A 21,898-nucleotide genomic window follows, 5' to 3' on the forward strand; every position below is an offset into this window, starting at 1 on the left:
TGAAAACCAAAAAACAATTCAAAAGATCAATGAATCAAAAAGTTGGTTTTTTGAAAAGATAAATAAAATTGACAAACCATTAGCATGGCTAACAAAAAAAAGAAGAGAGAAGACTCAAATAACAAAAATTAGAAATGAAAAAGGCGATATTACAACTGATTCATCTGAAATACAAGGAATCATTCGAGACTACTATAAACAACTATACGCCAACAAATTTGAAAATCTGGAGGAAATGGATAAATTTCTGGACACACACAAGCTCCCAAAACTGAACCGTGAAGACATAGAAAATTTGAACAGACCAATAACAATAAAGGAGATTGAAGCTGTTATCAGAAGGCTCCCAACAAAGAAAAGCCCAGGACCAGATGGATTCACAGCAGAATTTTACCAAACATTCAAAGAGGAATTGACACCGATTCTTTACAAACTATTCCAAAAGATTGAAACAGACGCAAATCTCCCAAACTCATTCTATGAAGCAAACATCATCCTGATACCAAAACCAGGTAAAGATATAACCAAAAAAGAAAACTACAGGCTGATATCCTTGATGAATATAGATGCAAAAATCCTCACTAAAATACTAGCAAACAGAATACAACAACACATACGAAAAATTATTCATCACGATCAAGTGGGATTCATCCCAGGGATGCAAGGTTGGTTCAACATACGCAAATCAATAAATGTGATACACCATATTAATAAACTCAAACACAAGGACCATATGATCATCTCTATAGATGCTGAAAAAGCATTTGATAAAGTTCAGCACTCATTCATGACAAAGACCCTCTATAAGTTAGGTACAGAGGGAAAGTATCTCAACATAATTAAAGCCATATATGCCAAACCCACTGCCAATATCATCCTGAATGGGGAAAAGCTGAAAGCTTTTCCTTTAAGAACAGGCACTAGACAAGGATGCCCACTCTCACCACTCCTATTCAACATAGTGTTGGAAGTACCAGCCAGAGCAATCAGAGAAGAGAAGGAAATAAAGGGCATCCAGATTGGAAAAGATGAAGTCAAACTGTCCCTGTTTGCAGATGACATGATCCTATATATCGAACAGCCTAAAACCTCTACAAAAAAACTGTTGGAATTGATAAATGATTTCAGCACAGTAGCAGGATACAAAATCAACACACAAAAATCAGTAGCATTTCTTTTCTCCAATAGTGAACATGCAGAAGGAGAAATCAAGAAAGCCTGCCCATTTACAATAGCCACCAAAAAAATAAAATACTTAGGAATTGAGTTAACCAAGGAGGTGAAAAATCTCTATAATGAGAACTACAAACCACTGCTGAGAGAAATTAGAGAGGATACAAGAAGATGGAAAGATATTCCATGCTCTTGGATTGGAAAAATCAACATAGTGAAAATGTCCATACTACCCAAAGTGATATACAAATTCAATGCAATCCCCATCAAAATTCCAAAGACATTTTTCTCAGAAATGGAAAAAACTATTCAGACATTTATATGGAACAATAAAAGACCACGAATAGCCAAAGCAATGCTCAGCAAAAAAAATAAAGCTGGAGGCATAACACTACCTGACTTTAAGCTATACTACAAAGCTATAATAACCAAAACAGTATGGTACTGGCATAAAAACAGACACACTGACCAATGGAATAGAATAGAGAATCCAGAAATCAACCCACACACTTACTGCCATCTGATCTTTGACAAAGGCACCAAGCCTATTCACTGGGGAAGGGACTGCCTCTTCAGCAAGTGGTGCTGGGATAACTGGATATCGATATGCAGGAGAATGAAACTAGATCCATACCTCTCACCATATACTAAAATCAACTCAAAATGGATTAAGGATTTAAATATACACCGTGAGACAATAAAACTTCTTAAAGAAAACATAGGAGAAACACTTCAGGAAATAGGACTGGGCACAGACTTCATGAATACGACCCCAAAAGCACGGGCAACCAAAGGAAAAATAAACAAATGGGATTATATCAAACTAAAAAGCTTCTGCACAGCAAAAGAAACAATTAAAAGAGTTAAAAGACAACCAACAGAGTGGGAGAAAATATTTGCAAAATATACATCTGACAAAGGATTAATATCCAGAATATATAAGGAACTCAAACAACTTTACAAGAAGAAAACAAGCAACCCAATTAAAAAATGGGCAAAAGAGCTAAGTAGGCATTTCTCTAAGGAAGATATCCAAATGGCCAACAGACATATGAAAAAATGCTCAACATCACTCAGCATCCGGGAAATGCAAATCAAAACCACATTGAGATACCATCTAACCCCAGTTAGGATGGCTAAAATCCAAAAGACTATGAACGATAAATGCTGGCGAGGCTGCGGAGAAAAAGGAACTCTCATACATTGTTGGTGGGACTGCAAAATGGTGCAGCCTCTATGGAAAATGGTATGGAGGTTCCTTAAACAATTGCAAATAGATCTACCATACGACCCAGCCATCCCACTGTTGGGAATATACCCAGAGGAATGGAAATCATCAAGTCGAAGGTATACCTGTTCCCCAATGTTCATCGCAGCACTCTTTACAATAGCCAAGAGTTGGAACCAGCCCAAATGCCCATCATCAGATGAGTGGATACGGAAAATGTGGTACATCTACACAATGGAATACTACTCAGGTATAAAAACGAATGAAATACTGCCATTTGCAACAACATGGATGGACCTTGAGAGAATTATATTAAGTGAAACAAGTCAGGCACAGAAAGAGAAATACCACATGTTCTCACTTATTGGAGGGAGCTAAAAATTAACATATAAATTCACACACACACACACACACACACACACACACACACACACACACACAAACCGGGGGGGGGGGAAGAAGATATAACAACCACAATTATTTGAAGTTGATACAACAAGCAAACAGAAAGGACATTGTTGGGGGGGAGGGGGGGAGGGAGCAGGGAGGGAGGTTTTGGTGATGGGGAGCAATAATTAGCTACAATGTATATCGACAAAATAAAATTAAAAAAAAAAAAAAAGAATAACATGCACATGAAAAGTATATGAACTTGATAATTTTTCACAAGATAACCAGTACCTAACCTAAACCAAGAAACATAACACTACGAGCACCCCAGAAGCGCCTTTCATATCCCATTCCAAACACTTCCCACAACACCCACGAAGGGTAATCAATCTCCCGATTCCTGATACCACAAATTAGTCTTACCTGTTTTTGAAGTTTATGTAAATAGAATTAGAGTATGCATCGTTAGTGTCTGGCTTCTTTTTCTCAACTTTATATTGTGAGATTCACACATTTTTATATGTAACTGTGTTTGTTCATTTGACTGCTGTTCCATATCCATTGAGTAATTATGTCACAGATTATTTACCCATTCTACTATTGACAGGCATTTGGAAAATTCCAGTTTGGACTATTAGTCTTACCACGAACATTTTTGTCCATGTCTTTTGGTGAATGTATGCACACAATTCTGTTGTGTAAAAATCTAGGAGTGGAACTGAGTCATAGGTCGTGTATGTGCTCAACTTTAGTAAATAACGAACTTTTAAGGGAAAAATATTTTAAGGTATTTATAGGGAAATGTAGATGATTCAAAAACTACTTTCAGGAGGATAAATATATTGAAGTAGGATAGTTAATCCATATCAATCCTAAAGGGGGCAATTTACTGTAGAATATTTTCAGGACCAATTTAGCATATGATACTTAATAACAGTAAGTAATAACCAAGTTTGTCTTGTCCTTTTCTGGAATTGATGATGATGATGCCAAAATTTAGAAACAATTAAAGAGCCATTATTTCCAAGAAGGTAAAGTAAACACTTATTCAACATGTTACAGGAGAATATTGATGTTACAAGTCAGAACTTTGTAGCAGTTTAACCTGTATTCATTTAATCAGACTCTTAGAACTGAAAGGGACTTCAGAACTAGTCTAACCTTCAGGTGATCATATAAAAATGCCTTCCTCCTCAGTGAATACGCTAATAAAAATTCATTTCATCCTGAACAGAAAAACGACATTAGGCAAAAACTAAGAGAATCTGAATAAAATATGGACTTTAGTTAATAATAACATAGCAAGATTGGTTCATTAATTATAACAAAGTTACCATAGTAACATATTAATAATAGTGAAGGGGATAGGATATAGGGTAACTCTGTGTACTATTTTTGCCATTTTTCTGTAAACCTAAAACTGTTATAAAAATAAAATTTATTTTTAAAAGTCCACTTAAAACTCTGCAACATAATCTGCAGATTGTAATATACCTGCTACCACTCCTTTCAGAATGCAATCCAGACGCACTTTAAAAGCTGTTAGACACACACACCCATCTACTTTTCATCTATGGGCTTAGATATATACACAGTTATTTCAAAATGTTCATGGAAAGATTCATATTATCTTTTAATTATATTTTTCTATGAACGTTTTGAAGTACCCTCATAGAGATATAAGTATGAGGGAAGCATTCTATCTACGCCAATTTTGGTTTTGCTCCTAGCTATAAAATTATGAACAAGGCTCAGACTTCTTTTTTTATTCTACCTAATCTAACCTTTCTTAGTATATTGATTGAGAAGCAATCCCTCAGTTATAATAAAATAAAAGCATCCAAACTCCAAGTAAGGTCAACATTCCAACAATCATATCTCTGTGGTTTAAATCATCAAGTCTTTGCTTATAATTGTGCTTTTCAGCTAGCAGGGAAAACAAGCAGCCCCTAATACGGTGCGAGACCTAGGGGAAGAAACCCTAGGCAAGGAGGCAGGAGACCTAGCCTCTAGTTTCAGCTCTACTATAATTTGCTTTTTGATCCTTGAACATCTCTGGTTCACAATTTCCATGATTTCAACTGTATTTTAACTGTAATGATTCTTCTATGAATCAGGAAGTCCTTTCATTACCACTTTTTGGCTGTGCCGGATATCCTAGTTAAGTTTTTTATCCTTAAAAATAATAACGATATCCTGCCACTGAATAAATGACTACACCCAGCAAGAAAGCGAGTGTGCGCACACACGTGCACAAGAGAATAATGAATGAAAGAAAAGATTAAAAAGTTGGACTGACATCATAGCTTTCCATTACATTAACCTAGCATTAGTAATCATACCACTATATACATACACTGCAAATATTTACTTGCTAGTCAGCATTATAACATAGGTCTTGACTTTCCTGATTTTCTTTTTAGAAGCCTATTTGAAATCAACTGCGGTTCTAGCAAACTTATATCTAAATACAATTTGAAGTTTGGTTCTTCTATAGTAGGAACTGGCAAACTTTCTTAGAGAGCCGGATAATAAATATTTTAGGCATTACAGACCATATCGTCTCTGTTGCAACAACTCAACTCTGTAGTACAAAGGTAGCGATAGACAATATGTAAATGGATGGATCTATTTATTTCAATAAAACTTTACTTACAAAAATAAGCAGCAGGCTAGACTACAGTTTGGCAACCCCTGTTCTATAGCAATAGTGGGCAGGAAAAATCAACTGGCAAGATAGATTTTCTAAAACCACATCATGAGTTCGCATTGAAATAAACTGTTCTGTTTGCAAGGAGAAAATGATTATGAATCATAATCTTCACATACCTGAGAATGTTCAAGTTTCCCCTGCATGAACAGGCCACATCACCAATACCTAAGACAGAGCAGGAAAACACTCTCCCTTACATGGTTGTTATAATATAACAAGGGGATGTGTTAATTTATATAGGCAAAATTTACAAGATGACCTGCAAAAAGTAAAATACCAGGTTTTAGCAACTTTAGAGATAAACACAGAAACCCAAACCTGATTAATCTCAACCATAATTTCTTCCATATATCAAGCTAAATTAAAATAAACGTCAAGGTCAATTGCTTTCTGGGAGAGAAATTTTCTGTTTCCATGCAACCCAGTTGGTTTAGACTAGCAGACCTTTGGTCATCCATAACCTGTTAAATTTCCAGGAGACCAAAGTAACTGTTTGAGCTGACATAGCTGTGATTTATGCTGGAATGCGACAAGGGTTGCTCACCAGTATGAATAGTCTTATCAGGACAAGATCAGATCTATCATCCTTAAGGGTTTATTGTAGTAAAAATGTTTCATTTTGCAATAGTCACCTCACTAAATTCAGCCCCATGTTGGCTACCAGGTGTTCAATAGCAGGCTAGAGCAAAGAGTGCCCACAAGGATCAAGCAAGTGCCTTTTTAAAAACTAATTTTAAGAAGTTCTTCTACATGGCTTTGCAAATTAAGCAAAAACCATGCCAAATAGTAAAAAAGGCACTTACTTGACTCCCATAGGCCAGCTCCACACTCTAGCAGCTAAGATGTCACTGGCATGGAACATGGAGAATGAGGTGGAAACGACATCTTGCCAACCACAGTAGGAATGGTAGTGAAAGACCTAAAAGAATAGAAAAAAGTAAAGTCAATGTCAAAGGTAAAGGCCCTACTAAGCCTGCTAACATGGGTACCTTGGTATATAATGGTAAAGAAGAAAAGTCTGAAAAGACCTTCTTTAAGTCATTCTTAGCTGCTAGTTATTACAGTGACCCTTAGGACAAGAGGGTACATTAAAAAGAATATGAGTTGTAACCTAGAAGAAATCCAGATTGACTATGAGAAACTTTGAAATTTTTTTTTTCAGAGAAAGTATTAAATCTTTGATTACCATATGGTAAGCTCAAACAGATGTAAAAATTGAGAATCTGAAGCAACAACTTATAAACCAATAAATACTTTTAAAGAAAAAAAACTTTTCATCCTATCTCTGTGTTTGTAGAATATAAAAAACTTATAAAATCCAATAAATAATGAAGAAATAAGAAATGGGGCGGGTTGTTTTGTTTTTTTTAATTAAAGTGGATCCTGACAACAGAAATCTCAGGCTATCCAAGTTCACTCAAGAACATTCACTAGTTTCAGTAACGAGTTTATAAAACTTAGAAGACTTGGTGCACTTAAAAAATATCCAATTCATTTGCCTAGCCACACAACTCTGATTTTAGGGATTCTGTTTGAAAATGATTGGAGATCATTCCAAAATAAGAATTTAAAAGAAAAAAAGTCCTTTCACATACTACTACCCCTTCTCACAACACATATGCTATTTATGGGTAAAATAATTTGTCGAAAAAAATCAATTTGTTTGGTTAGCAAGAAAAACAGCAATAGTGAAAAAACAAAAATCATTCTTAATTAGCAATACCCTCTCTCCTCCTTCCATCAAATCATTCCTACGAAAAAAAAAATCTCTTCCTTTACTGGAGGTCCATTCAACACCCCTTCCCACAGAACCATGAAAGAAACAATGGAAGAAAAAAACAGGCAGCTGAGTTTAATCATTCTTGAGGCACTGGCATCAAATAAAAAAAGGCAAAGGTAACTTTTCATTCTAAACAAGTTTTAGCCAAAAGACTATTCTTGCACAACCCCTAATTCTACTATGCTTAAAACTGGTACCCCCCCCCTTTTTTTTTAACAATCTGGTAGTTCAAATAGTCCAGGTCCCAATTAATTTAATTAATTCACTGTTAATAGCATATCTGGCCAGACTACATCTTGGGTGCCTAACAAACATTTTCTTCTTAATTTTGGCTTGAGTTGCCTTGCCTTAGCTACAGTCCCTGGAAAGCATCCCATTTATTAGTGTTTCCCTTGCTGCCTCAGCATTTCTGGTTAATGCACTATAGGAAATCACTTGGAGGGACAACCTGAATGAAGCTCTGGTACTGTGTATTCTGCAAAAATGCTTAAACCATTATCAAGTATATTACAAATGAAAGATAACCGCATGAAATTGAGAACATAAAAAAATTTATCAGATTGCCTAAAACAATGACCTCAGAGTAGGAAAATACATTGACTAATATATATATACGATTTATTATTAAAACAAATATTTATTTCACACCAACTGTCTCAAAAAGAAGTACCTCCCCTCTTTCCAAAACTTTTTATTCACTTGTTCCATAAAACCATGACAGTTTTTGGTTTTGATATTTGGTTTTTTTAAACCATAAAAGGACATATCCTTTTACAAAATAAAGCAGATAGTCCCCAAATTGTGGATAATTCCAAACACACAAAAAAGAAAAAATGAATTAATGCCAACGAGTTTTCATCCGGTGCTTGCCTGCACTTGAAAAACCTGAGAATTTTAGTAGATTAAACCAAACTTTTGCTGCAGCAGCTCTATCCGTCATAAGCTTGCTGTATTATAACAGATTGCTGCTTTGCATTTTGCACGAGACATGTTCATCTACGTAATGAAATATTACTTTTCTCTGCCTTCTCTCTGGAAGTACAAAGGATTTTCCCAGGAATATGATAAAGGAAGACATTCCACACCAAAAAAGGAAACCAGCCTTTTTGAAAGTCAAAACAACACTCCAAGTCTAACTTTAAAATGACATAATAGATTCCTCTTTCCTGTACCCCAAAATATTCAGCTAAACAGACTTTCAGTCAACTGAAGAACGATTAAATATATGAAATAGAAATGCCACAAAGTAGTTAACAATAAATGAACCAGATCACATGTGTCAACAAAACTGTTTTTTTAAAAAAATTAAGCAAAAAGAACTAATTGCAAAAGGATAAATACTATGTCACACCTTCTACTTTTTTGGGGGGTGGGGGAGGGGATGACTGACCAGTACAGGGATCTGAACCCTTGATCTTGGTGTTATAACATCATGCTCTAACCAACATACCTTCTAAATAAGGTTTTAAAACATGTTCACAAAACTCTATAAGGTTTACAGACACATACATACATAGCAAAGGATAAATACACAGCATGGGATGGTAAACACCAAATTGGAAATGTTACTTTTGAAAGAGAGGACAAGAAATATGACTACAGAGGAAGAGTACTTGGGGCAGTAGTTATAGTGCTAATTTCTCAAGCTAAAGGACACACATTATATTACTCTACTTGTTTTTATAGACATGACATACTTCGTAATTTAAAAAGAAAAGATGTTTTCCCTTTGTACGTTTGATTGAATAATGTAATTTCTTTATGAAGAGTCCTCCATTCCCCACCAAAAATACCCCTCTGGCGATGGAATGGCCTTTCCAAGTGAGCTCCTTTGACAGCATGCTCATCAGTAGTTATCTTCTGTCTTGTCTTCCACTAATACTCTACTTTTCTGATGCTGGCGGTGACGTGACCTTTGGATCCGTAACTCAGGGCCCCAGTCTGTCTCTACCTTAATATTACCAAGAATAATCATTTTAGGCAAGAAATCTATTATAGTTCCCTTTCATTTTCTCCTTTTTACTGCTAAAAGCTCTAGCGATCATTAAAAAGAAAGCTATTATATATTTAAAAGCTCACCCAACTTTGTGGCACTTGACCACGCTAAGACCTTGAATTCATTATGAATCAAACAACAATACAGGGTGATATATTAAAATGAAAGAAATCCCTAACTAGAGTTTAGGTCTCCATTTAATAAATGAATATTCCAAAATTCTGTATTATCTCATACTAAAATTCTGTTTTACCATCTCAGTGTGCTAAGACATTTTGTTTTGCTGCTCAAGAGCTAAAAATTTAAAGTTTTTTTAAAGATTTCATTTTCTTTGGGGTTAAAACAAGAACAAAATGAAAACAAAAGCAAAGTATAAACATGTACACATATGTCAGGCATTCACATAAAGTAAATCCATATCCACCCCGTCAAAAAAAACCCAAAAACAATAACAAAAAAAAAAACTACCCTCACAAGTGCGTGATCAGAAAATTCATTCTTCCCTTCTGAATAGCAGCTTCCAGCACCAGCACACAAAGCTCAGGGAAAGAGAAGCAAAAGAAAGAGAAACTGACAGATTAAGACAGACAAAAGCTGGCATTCTGTTTACAAAAAAAAAAAAAAAATTCCATCAAAAGCAAATAAAATACCTTCAATCTTCTCATTAGGTTTTACTTCTTCCACTCAAACTACCTTTAAATACTACTTTACAGTATCCTGACATCTCTACTCAGTTTTAAAATGAAAAATAGGTTTTTATCACACTTGGCCACTTGCCACAGCCCTGCTTCATGGCAGCTAGCAAAATTCTGGAAGATACGGGATACAGTGGGGGCAGAATGGAAATATAGAAGATTAGTTCCAAAATAAACATCTCCAAAAATCTGTCATCTTTGGAAATATATATAGGTAAGGAATCTAGAGTTGGCAGTACCTCTTTCAAATAGTTCCCTTCTTTCTTCCGCAGTGTCTGGCATTGCTCACCATGTCAGGTAGATGTCATAGTATCAATTTCTTAAATTACTTTTAACATAACAGCTCTACAAACTTATTCCATTACTATTTTTACTTAGCATTTTATCTAGTCCTGCTTGTTTCAGCACAATCTGTGAACTGTTTTAAAATTATTAGCTGCTACATGAATTACAGAGAAGTCATACTTTCTTGACATTTCTATAATTCCCATCACTGTAGTTTGAGGCACAGAGAACAAGATGATCTACAGCTGTGTTACACACAGGGTTGAAGGATTTAGATAACGGTCACTAGGATTGTTTAACTCACTGACATTCATCCAACACTGTCTGAATCTCTGTTATTGACACTGTACTAGGCTCAGTTAATAGAGCTAGAAGAATTTATGGGCAACTAGTTGCCTATAGACAGTTTATGGGCAACTAATTGCTTGCTAAGGTTTTCACTCTTGGGATTTCTACAGTGTTACTACAAAGAAAAACAAAGATTTTCTGTTTCAGGCCAACAGGAAACACTCAGAATTAATAAATAACTGATACAGTTCCACCTTACTTCAACACTTCAACCGTAACTGCTTTTTTCCTTCTCCCAACTCCGCAACTATCCGGGCTCCCCACCACATAGGTACCTTTTCTCCACTCCCTCAGCAGTCTGGATTGGAGAAAAGACAACAAAGGAGAAAGATAGGACTAAAGGCATAATGAACTGTTTAAGGGGAACACAGGGTAAATTGTTCATCACGATGTCAGCAGTAATCATTAAAACAGTCCTGAAAAGGAACTGGAAGGCTGTCTTTCTTCACTTCAAGCTCTTGATCCTTGTGAGAATAAACAAATATACGATACCTACATTTAAGATTTTATACAAGCCACACAATGAAATAATATAAAAATTACTTGTAAGGTGTTATATGAAAATGAAACATGTTTCATAATTAAAGAAGCCCTTTAGGTTCACCTAATCATGTATCCTTATTTAACTGACAAAAATATTAAGACCAAAGAGGTTAAGTGACTTGCTCAAGATCAAATATCAAGTTAACAGAAGACACAGAAACAGAACCCAGATTCCTGACTCTATTACACTACATGGTACCTAATCCTCTTCAATTAATTACTTTTATTTTGGCGGGAGACATACATGCCACTACCACTTCATTTAACTATTTCAGAAAACTAATAAAAATATTCTGTGATGGTACAGCAATCCTTTGTTCCCATAAGATTTAAAAAGGCTCACCAACAACCTTGCAAATAAAATCTCTTCTGGTAGAGCAGATATTGTAAAAGCTCTAAAAAATCATATAGTTATCAAAGAAATAGACAGTTTTGTATTATAATACCTACAACACCAAAAGAATGTGTGCTTTCTAAATAAAGCAATCCAGTAAGGTACCCAGTCAATTAAACGGCTAGAGAATCACTCCAAATAATTTGTTATAATTATATATTTTTATTTTTATACCCCTTGAGAAACTGGGGTGGCAGAAGCAGTAGAAATCTCATATGTCTACATTTCTAATGTGGAAAGGAAGGTTGCTAAAATTTTACTAAGAAAAAGTTTCATGCTTAAGGAAAAGAAAAAAAAAAAGATAAGACCATCATACAATGTTCAGTATTCCCTAAAGGGAATCACAGTTAAATTAGGCCATTAAAGAGCTCTTTACCATCTCATATATTACAAAAACGGAACGTTAAAAAGAATAAAGTCAAAGAAAAAGAATACTCAGAAGTATTCCTCTAATTAATAAACATAATATTAAGAGTTACTACATAAAGTTTTGGAAAAGTATAATAGACAGAATACACTCTTTCAACAAAGCTTTGCTGAGATGCTTATCATGCTGTGTACCTTTTTGTATTGCTGTTCAAATCTTCCAAATTCTGTGGTGGAGGGGAGAGGAGGCAAGCACATGAGAATAAGATAGGCATCTGATTTGATACATAAATTTAAAAGTCACTTAAAAATAATTTAAGCAGATTAGCACATTTTCAATACAAACTTAAAGGCACAGAAATGACAGCAAAGAAGCATGTTTAACATGACAATAAAAAGTAATACTCATAGAAGATCAAGAAATCAAGTTCCAGTGCCTGAGTAATAAAGTCAGACAGACCTTGAATTGAATTGCTTTTCTACCTGGTACTAGCTAAGTAATAGTCCACATCCAATCACCAAGTTCTATCAATTCTACTTCCTAAATCTCTCTCCTCTCCATGCCCAACGCTACTGTCCTAGTTCAGGCATTTCTTGTCTGTTCCGTTGAAATGCCCCTTAATGGTCAGTCTCTCTGCCTCTCTGGTCCCATCCTCCACCCAGCCTTCACACTGCTGCCAATGTGACCCACCTAAAAGCACAAACCTAAATTCTTAAGAGGCTCACCTATTGACAAGCAGTATTTTTTCAAACTGTGGCTTACATTGTAAAATCAGTTTAGATAGGTCTCAACCAGCATTTCTCTAATGAAACAGAACAGAAACCACGTATGCCTCATACGTAGTAAAAAAAAAATATTGTTTCATGAACTTTTTGCAAATCACCTAACCAATCCAAGTAACTCAGTTTTACTACCAGTAAAACAAGGATAACAACAGTACCTACATCACAGGGTATCACAAAAATTAAGTGAGATAATCTATGTAAAGTGCTTGGCACACAGTGTACTAGATAAATATTAATTGTCAATGGTATCACTACTATTGCCCAGCCTAATATCCAGCTATCCTTGCCCATACTCCAGTTGTAACAAATTACCAGTTGATTCTCAAATACATCTTATTCCCTCATACTGCTGCTGGAATGCCTGGTGCTGCCTGGAATGCCAACCACACCTTTCCAGTCGCTCAAACACTATATTTCCACATGTTTCAGCTCAAGCAAGGCCTATTCTGTGAAGCCTTCCCCAGCTCTCACAGGTAGGTCTAAGTGCTCCCACTGAAAATTCACAAGAAAAAAAAAGCACAGCCAATTACAGTCTGTTTGTACAGTATCTCCTGGCCAGACTGTGAACTCTTTTAGGACCACCACAAAGGCATCTGTCTCTCCCCATGCCCAGCACAGTGCCTCACAATAAGTAGGCGTTCCATAGTTATTTTCGAAATGACCCCACGTTATTTAACCTTTCTAGGTCTTCATTTTCCATCTGTACAATGGGAGTATTTTGCCTGAAGAATTGTAGAGTACACTAGAGAATGTTATAAAAGCATCTAGTACAGAAGCAATACTTACCAAGGTTTACTGGGTGAGACATTTAGAATTCCAAACTAAATTACCAAGATTCCTAGGAGGCAAATACCATAGATCCCTATCAGGCAATACATGGAGTGGAGAGTGGGGGAAGAGACTTAAGATATACAGTCAGTGAGACGGATGGTGAGATCTCTTGGAAGAAGACTTCAGCAGATGCTTGAGAAAGGAATACGACTGAAGGAGCAGAAGATAAAGAGGAAGGAGGACCCACACTGACACCCAGCACGCTACGGCTTTAATTCTAATTAGACCTAGGCTTAAATCCAAAACATTTGTTTTGTCCATCTTTGCATTCCTAGCACTAAAACAATTTATGACACTTAGAAGGAAGTGAACCTGTCTCACCTTCAATTTTCTCATCTATAAAACTGGGATAATAATACCTCTCACAGGGTTATGGTGAGAATTAAATGAAGTAACAATGCCCTCACATCTTAGGTGCTTTTTCCTAAATCTACTCCTTTATCTATAGAGGTCAGGTTGTTCAAGCTAACCTATTTGCTCTCTATGACAAATTATCAGTTGCATTAACTTCCTCTGAACTAAATTTAAAGCAGACATTAACACTCTTAAACGTCCTGTAACACCACTTACTAAAGATAAGTAAGAAGCACAGTCTTCTTACTTATGTCTTGGAAGGCAAAAAAAAAAAGTTTAAAGGTTGTGTTACCTATAAGGCACTACAGTTCAGGACTGTACATTTCTAACTGTCCTGGGGACAGTCTCATATACTTAATGGGCTCCTCAGCACTTTTCCGATGATTATTGCATGTATTCCCCAAACGATAAATAACAAAAAAAAAAATGTAAAAACTGAAAATTTTAGTAACAAAGCATGAAAGGTAAACACCCCACTCTCTAAATTAATAAATACTATTAATGTCATTAAAGAACCTTTGGAAAAGGCTCTTATTTTTGAGAAATGTCAAAATCCAATGTCATATTATCCAATTATTCCAGAACAGCATTAGAAAAACTTCAGCTTTACCATACTATTAGACCTGTGATTTACCATGTTATAGTTTTATCAATATAAAAGATTCAAGCCTATACACAGTGTATGGGCCAATAATTCACTAAATTTATTAAAATTAATTTGTTTAAAGTCAACTTTCATTTTTGCACAGGCTGTCTCACTGCATTTAACATAGTGCAACGAAATAAAGATTGTTTCCCTTTTGTGTTCAACCTACAGAGGACAGGTTTTTTAACAAGTGTTATCAAGGTTAATCTAAATCAGAGAGTAATTATTCAAGACTGAGTTTGAGTTTAGGTACTTATTGTAAGAATATGAGCCTAACTCATGTTTAAAAACCAGTCTCAATAGTTTTTAAAATGAAACAGAATTATGTGACTTAGTAGGAAAAGAACTGAATAAGAAAATCAGAAGACGTGTGATCCATTTTCAGCTCTGCATTAACTTGCTGGGCTATTAAGTAAAAAGCCATTTCACTACTCTTGCACTCATTTCCTTAATATAAGGTATTTTTGAGCTCTATAAATTCTAAGATTCTTTAATGTACATGTCTTCCATGGCAACATCTTAGTTTTCCAATATCATGTTATTCTACTAATTCTGATGTATACATGAGCCATAGTAGGGCATTAATCAAACAAATAAAGAGTAAAGGATTCAAAGCCTGAGACTCCATACTGAATACCTATCCAAAGATATGAAAAGGTAATTAATCACAAAAAAAAAGAACAGTAATTTGTGAAAAACCTATAGGTGTGCAAAGCCTGAATGTAAAAAGAAATAAAAAACAACATCCCACCAGTTACTCAGACAACGGTATCAAGGAAATGACCATTACGGTATCAAGGAAAAGACCATTACCACTTGTTGATTACAACTTCAAACATGGGGCAGCCCAAAACAAAAACTAATTTCGTTATCAATTTATTGTCTTTTACTTACATCATTCTTGACACTGCATTTTCTATTTAGATTTCCTCCTGGAGAAAAGAGTTCCATAAAGCATAAAATAGAGCCCCTCAAGACTTGGAAAAGTTCAAATAGAATCTGTTGAATAAATCCAAGTTCATTCAAATATTTTATGGATTTCAAAATAAGCAAAATGTTAAGATGAATAAAAGGATGGTTGCTTCCTTAAAAACAAGTCTGTTCTAAACATATTTATCCAGAACCCTCAAAATCTTATTATAGTAGAATAAAACAACAACAAATTTGGAATCTGATTCAAGCATATATCTATAATAATTTGGGTAACTATCATACTTTATCATACTTTTGCTGGTTATGAACAGAAAGTTAGTGACCACTGAGGAGCTAATCCAACTCTTTCCATCACATTACACTATAAAAAAGTGTAATATACAACCAAAGACAGCACTGGCAATACCATGCTCAAAGCAATTACCCATATGTGGCTACCTAAGCAACAGGCTACTAAACAAGTCAAACCAGGAGTTGGGAGGAGGTAGGGAAGAAAGAGGGTACCTTTCCCTGGTAAGCAGACAAAAGGGTTCATATCCAATTAATGCTTTTCTGAGTGCCACCTATGTACCTAGTACTGTGCTGGATTCTATGACAGACACAAAGGTTATAAGATATACACCTTTGCCTTATCTCTCCAGTAAGATAAGGAACAAATGAAACATTTAGAGAACAAAAGAAGTCAGTGTCAATCTGTGTCCTGAAGATAATAAATCCTATTAGAATTTAGAGAGGACAGAATAGAACAAGGGAAAGGGATTAAGAGGCAGGAATCACACAAATTAAGATTTAGACTAGGATTTCTTGAATCGACCTCCATTTAGAGGAATTTTAATTCCAGGTCTGTTATTAACCACAAACATAACTTAACAAGTCACTTCCCCCCATTTTCATTAGGTCTGTTTCCTCATCTGTAAAGTAAGGATGTTAAATTCAAAAGGAGTTGCAGGCCATAGCTTCTAACCTGAAATGAACCTTAGAGGAGTGATTAGGGGTGATTAAGGCTGAAAATCAGCAACAAAAACTGCATAAACATTTAGTATGGATGTAAGAGACATTTGGGACAGTACAGAGACTGGCTTAAGTACAGTGACTGTATATGTGCTGAGGTGGTTTTGGCAAAGTAAGTTTGGGCCAGACCAGGAGGAACACAAAGAATTAGGACTTGCCTCTGTGTCAGGTAGAGAAGTGACCTTTGTTAAAACTTTTACGTTAAGCTGAAACGATATCACAGCCAAAGAACTGCAATGTGTGGAGAAGTACAGCCACAAACCGTAACAGTTCAATGACAGACTTAAGTAAGAGATTTAGTAATTCAGCATAGCCGTTGACCCCTAGGAAATGCCAACGGCCAGCCTGTCATAATCAGAGATGAGACAGTTTGATTTAGCAAAGGATGAAAGGCAGTTTCCCTCCAAAGAAATCATCTTTGAAAATAGCAGCCACCTTCATTAACCATACAGAAAGGCATGCAACAAACATTTTACATCAGTCTTAGTTACAGTCACAAGCTAAAGAGAAAGGAAAAATTACATTAGATGGCTAAAAATATTGACTAAGCCCCTGCACATTTACTCCTATTTACTCAGTTGAATGATGTTTGAATGGGGGAGGAGGTTATGTTTATAATTTCACAATTGTACTTAGCAGTTAGCTGAACTACTGTATTGCTTTGGACTCATTCTCCGAAATCGGAAAAGATGATTTCTTAAGCAAAAAATTAAACAGTACTAACTGGTTATGCCCCCTTGGCTCTAATTTACTATACCTACTACAGCAGAAAAGGGTACAAGCTGGACTTGTGATCCAGTCCAATGCAGACTGCCATCTGCTGCACACACACAGGATGTCTCCCATGCGAGATTCAACCTTAAGTGTCTTTCAGGGACCTTTGTAAGAACATCTATTCTTTCTGGAAAGTTGTTTGTTCCCATAATCACCTAACTATGTGTCTCAAATCAACATCTACTTACAGAAGAATTCCCATTCATGGGGTTTTGAAATACCAACATTTTCCAAACAAACGATAGTTAATTTTATAAGGGAGGAAAGAGATGTAAAGGAGCATTTGCACTTTACAATAAAAAGAACACAATAAGGGGGTCAGAATATCCAGGATGGGTGGGAATCCTAAAATTGTTACATATTAGCTGTGCAACACTGGCCAAGTCTCTTCCTTTTCTGAGCCTCAATTTCAGTCATAAAATATTGAGTTAAATTGACTCTCTAAGAGATACCTTTCAAATTGAATGTCTTATGAGGAATCACAGAATGTCAGATCGAGACAGCTATATACATGATGATTTCAGAGCAATCATGGAAAAAAATCTGTTTACGTATTTTAAATAATCAAGTTCAACTTATTTCAAAATCTTAAAATTCTAAGTTCATTTACAAGTCACCATTCCCATAACACATCTGCCCTTCAGAAATAACATTTCATTTTAATTGTGCTTTCAATTACAAAGTCAGCTCATCACTTTTACCCACCCTGGAATAGCAAGAGAACACTTTTATGAAGTATCCCCTCAAGGAAGACACAGCCTGACGGATTTGCATAGTAGAAAATATACAAGGCACAAATTTTAAAATGCTAAATGAAAACCACAACTAGTCTTAAAAAGAAACTGTGCAAAGTTAGAAGACATCTTATCAAAATACAGAGATAAGAACAACTTGGGATGTCTTTAAATAGTTTGGGGATAGGGGAATGTAATCAGATTTCTGGGTGGCCTTATGTTTTTAAGAGAACAAAACACATAACTGGAGGCTATGAAACATGCGAATCTCAAGTGAACTGTGGAAAAGCTTGGCTCTCACCCAAAAGCTTCACAGCAAAGCAATATGCCAATATGCCAAATATGAAGAAATACAATTTTGTCTCAAGAATGAGGATAGGGTCCATACCTATGACTAATAATAATAATACAATCTTGCATTTGTAGAGCATTAGTTCTTTTCATAGCTCTGTCAGACACTTAATTTTATGCTGTCATTGTCTCGAAGTATCCCCTCTGAAAACCTCCAGTTCAGTTTCCTCTTAAGAGCTACCTGATCAGAACAAGACAGGTGATGTGTTTGTTGGTGAGTGAAAGTACTAGTTTCTCCTAATAGGCTGTCTACAGTGATCCTCCAACTTAGCCCTAGGAAATAGAACCTACACTCTTTCTCCCAGAATTGGTCAGAGACCAACACATATGGGTCTACAAAGTCCAAAGGAAGGCAGCCTTCTGACTTGTTAGGTCGAGAACTCTATGGCAAGTTGATCTCTTGCAAGTGAAAAAAGAGCTTACACACACACACCCCAAGGCTGCTCAAAACGAAACTCCCTTTCATTGCCAGCCAATGAAACCCAGCAATAACTGGTTAACACAACCACCAAATCTCTGCCTCTGTGAGCAACTTGTCGTATTTGCTTCTCCTGTGCCTGTTGACCATCCTTCCTTCTTAGGCACACATGAACAAGCTTATCAACCAATCAGCCCTCCAACAGGACCACCAAGGACCCTTAAGGACTCGAGGGAATGGAGCTTGCCTCCTGAAGCAATGCAGCATCCACCTCGAACGAGCTGGTTCCCCGTGGACATACACACGCAGGAAGTCACAGAGGGGGATAAAGTTTGATTTTCCTTTTTGCTCCTTCCCGGAGGGCCGAGGGAGGACTAGGGAGCGGCCCCGCTGGGGTCCTGGGTTGCTCTCCGGGGACAGTTCCTAGCAGCATGGCACTGCCACTCTCCTCACACATACATGAGGCAGCCGCGGCAACTCAGGATACCCCAACCCGCCCGGAGGAGGAGGAAAGGGGACAACCTGCATGGGGACCCGTTCAGGAGCACAGGGGTAGAGCTGTTAAGAAAGAAGGAGAGAGGGATCGAGCTCGGAGGCGGGTCAGGGAGAGGTTCAAGTTCAGTCCCTTCCACGCCCCGGTGTCCCCGGTCCTGCGGGAACATCCCCGCCGTCGCCCCTCCTCCTCCTCTCGGCTTCCTTCGGCCCTCCCTCCCTTCCTGGTCGCCGCCGCAGGCGCCTGAAGGGCACGGCGGCTCCTCGGTGCCCGGCAACCTCCGGAGCGGCCGGGAGTTGAGGTAAGTCGCCCGCTGCCCCGGCGGCCTGCCCACCCGCGGCTCCCACACACCAGCGCCGCCCCGCCCTCCCCGGAGCCGCCGGGCGCGCTCGCTCACCGTCCGGTGGTGCTGCTGCTGCCGGTGGCGGCTGACGCCCAACCCAGGGAAGCAGCCGGCAGTCAGCGCCCCGCAGCCGCCGCCGCCCCCGCCGCCGCCCCGGGAGGAGAGGAGCAGCAGCAGCGGTCTACCTGCAGCGGCCGCCATCTCTCAACTGGAAACGGCGCCGACCCAGGGAGCGCCGCGGACGGCCGGGGCGGAGCTAAGATCCGCCACTCACCGACGCCGGGCCAACTGCCGCCCTGAGCTGAGTTGACGAGGCGGGGCTTCCTGCAAGGCCCAATCGACAGGCGGGAGAACCACACTTGAGGCTGTCTGTCACTTCTAGAGTTACCTATTGTGGGACACAGTTAACTACGGGCAAATTCTAGGGAACGGTAATTGGCACTCAAGCCCCTCAAAATAGCAGCAATAGAGATGACTTGTTCGATTCGGCTCACCTTCACCACGGACAGAGCTGTGATAATGGTAACTGGGGAAATAGGTACTTGTGCACAGATTTGTTCTAAGTTGAGTTCTGAGTGTTCTAAGTTAGCAAAATAGACACCAAAATTAATAACCATTAGCTAGATATGCTGTAACTCCCAACGACACGCCCAGAGTCATCGTTCATAACGGATAGTATTTGGATATGCTGAAGTTAACTCTACATCATGGAGTGATCTATTAACTGTGATGTGGAGCATAGCATAGGAGGAACAGAACAACTGCAATATCAAAGTCTCGGAATGCGTGCATGCCATCAGAGTGAATTAACAGACTTGCCTACATTTCAAATGCCCAATTCATTTTTACAGCACCTTTATACTGATATTCAGAGGCAGCCCTCTCTATTTTCTTACCATATTTGACCTTGTGTGCATTTATGAATTACAGAAATAGAACAAGTTAATAATGTAATAAAAAAATCATGTAAGGTTTTTAAAAGAAGTTTCATATTTTGCTAAATAGCTATTAGAATACATTTTGGAATAACTCTTAATCACTTTCTCTTGAAAAATTCTTCTTTCCACAAGAAACAAGCTCTTAATGAGGGTTCACTGAATACTGTGCAAGTCAGAAGATTTGGGGTTCTTGAATTTCCTTAGAAGAGGATTTCCTTGCTATCTGTTTATGTTATGAGCTGGTTAATTATTACCCTTCTTTTAAAATCTGGAGCATAAAACAGTTTGGAAAGAAAATATAAGTATTATTCTAAATTTTAGAAACATCTTTGTAGTGTAGTCTTAGCTGACAAAACAAAACCAGAAAATTTTATCACGTGTTCTAATAATGTTCTTTAAAGTTTGACTAAAATGATACTTTCTTGGCCAAGAATAGCTAAATAATGAAGTGGAGCTTTCGGTTTCTTTAATCCTCACACCCCACCCCAGAATAGAAAAATGATTGGCTTCTACAATTATGCCGCTCACTCAAACAGCTTTATTGCCCAACGAGTGTAACCCGAGATCTCGGGAATGCCCCCCCCCACACCCATTCAACAGCTGCACATAGTAATCTCCCTACTTGGAAATCCATGACAGTCCTGGAGCAACTTCTCTAACAATCATTTTCCATCCACCTATATTTATCCCAACTGCATTTTATATATTTACCCATGCTATGCCATGTTCTTTTCTCTCACCACTTCACACCTTACTAAGATCACCGTGGATTTTAGTTTTGTTTTTATTTTCTGTGCCTTCACCAAAGCTGTGGTGATGAATCAGGATTGTTCCCTCCATCTTCACCTTACACTTTGAGAAATTTTACTGGAATTCTCTTTCCTCTATTTTTCCAAGCATAAAAGTTAGATGTGCATCCTGCAGTACTGAAATTTAGTCCTGCGCATTTGTAAAAATACCACAGTAAATAGTTGTTGTACCAAAAGCTTCCTTCCTATTTATCCAAATGTGTCACCTTTTATCTACCAAGATGAAACCACTGATGCACCAGACATAGGCTGTGTAATTTGAGGATTCACTAACTAAACTGGGTTCTAATAATCTAAATAAATGAAAATTATCTCCTCACAGAAAAAAGCTTTTCCAAAACTGCAAAGGACATATCTCATATGCGTTGGCTGACCAAACCCAATAAGGAGAAAGTATAGACAGCTCAACAGAAAGTCATTCTCCTATCCCCCCAAATTATGTATGTGTGTATTAGTCCATTTCTGTTGCTTATAACAAAATTACCTGGAACTGGGTGATTTATAAGAAAACAAAATGTATTGCTTACAGTTTTGGAGGCTGGGAAGTCCAAAGCCCAGGGAACATA

At 37.4% G+C, this 21,898-nt stretch overlaps 1 protein-coding gene across 4 annotated transcripts in view; it reads right to left on the reverse strand.

Moving 5' to 3' along the window:
- Positions 1 to 19,798, reverse strand: part of MCU (mitochondrial calcium uniporter) — a 201,157-nt gene extending 181,359 nt beyond the window's left edge. For 3 of the 4 annotated variants that reach the window (XM_063103230.1, XM_063103229.1, XM_063103228.1), the window contains exon 1: positions 19,640 to 19,798. In XM_063103230.1, the coding sequence (XP_062959300.1) occupies positions 19,640 to 19,786 (147 nt within the window). In that variant the 5' untranslated portion in view covers positions 19,787 to 19,798. Of the gene's footprint in view, positions 1 to 5,620; positions 5,663 to 19,639 lie in introns of those variants that run through there. The other variant, XM_063103231.1, reaches the window with a different exon arrangement.
- Positions 19,799 to 21,898: the final 2,100 nt, after the last annotated feature.

Source organism: Cynocephalus volans, chromosome 7, assembly GCF_027409185.1.
Source record: "Cynocephalus volans isolate mCynVol1 chromosome 7, mCynVol1.pri, whole genome shotgun sequence".
Classification (NCBI taxonomy): domain Eukaryota; kingdom Metazoa; phylum Chordata; class Mammalia; order Dermoptera; family Cynocephalidae; genus Cynocephalus; species Cynocephalus volans.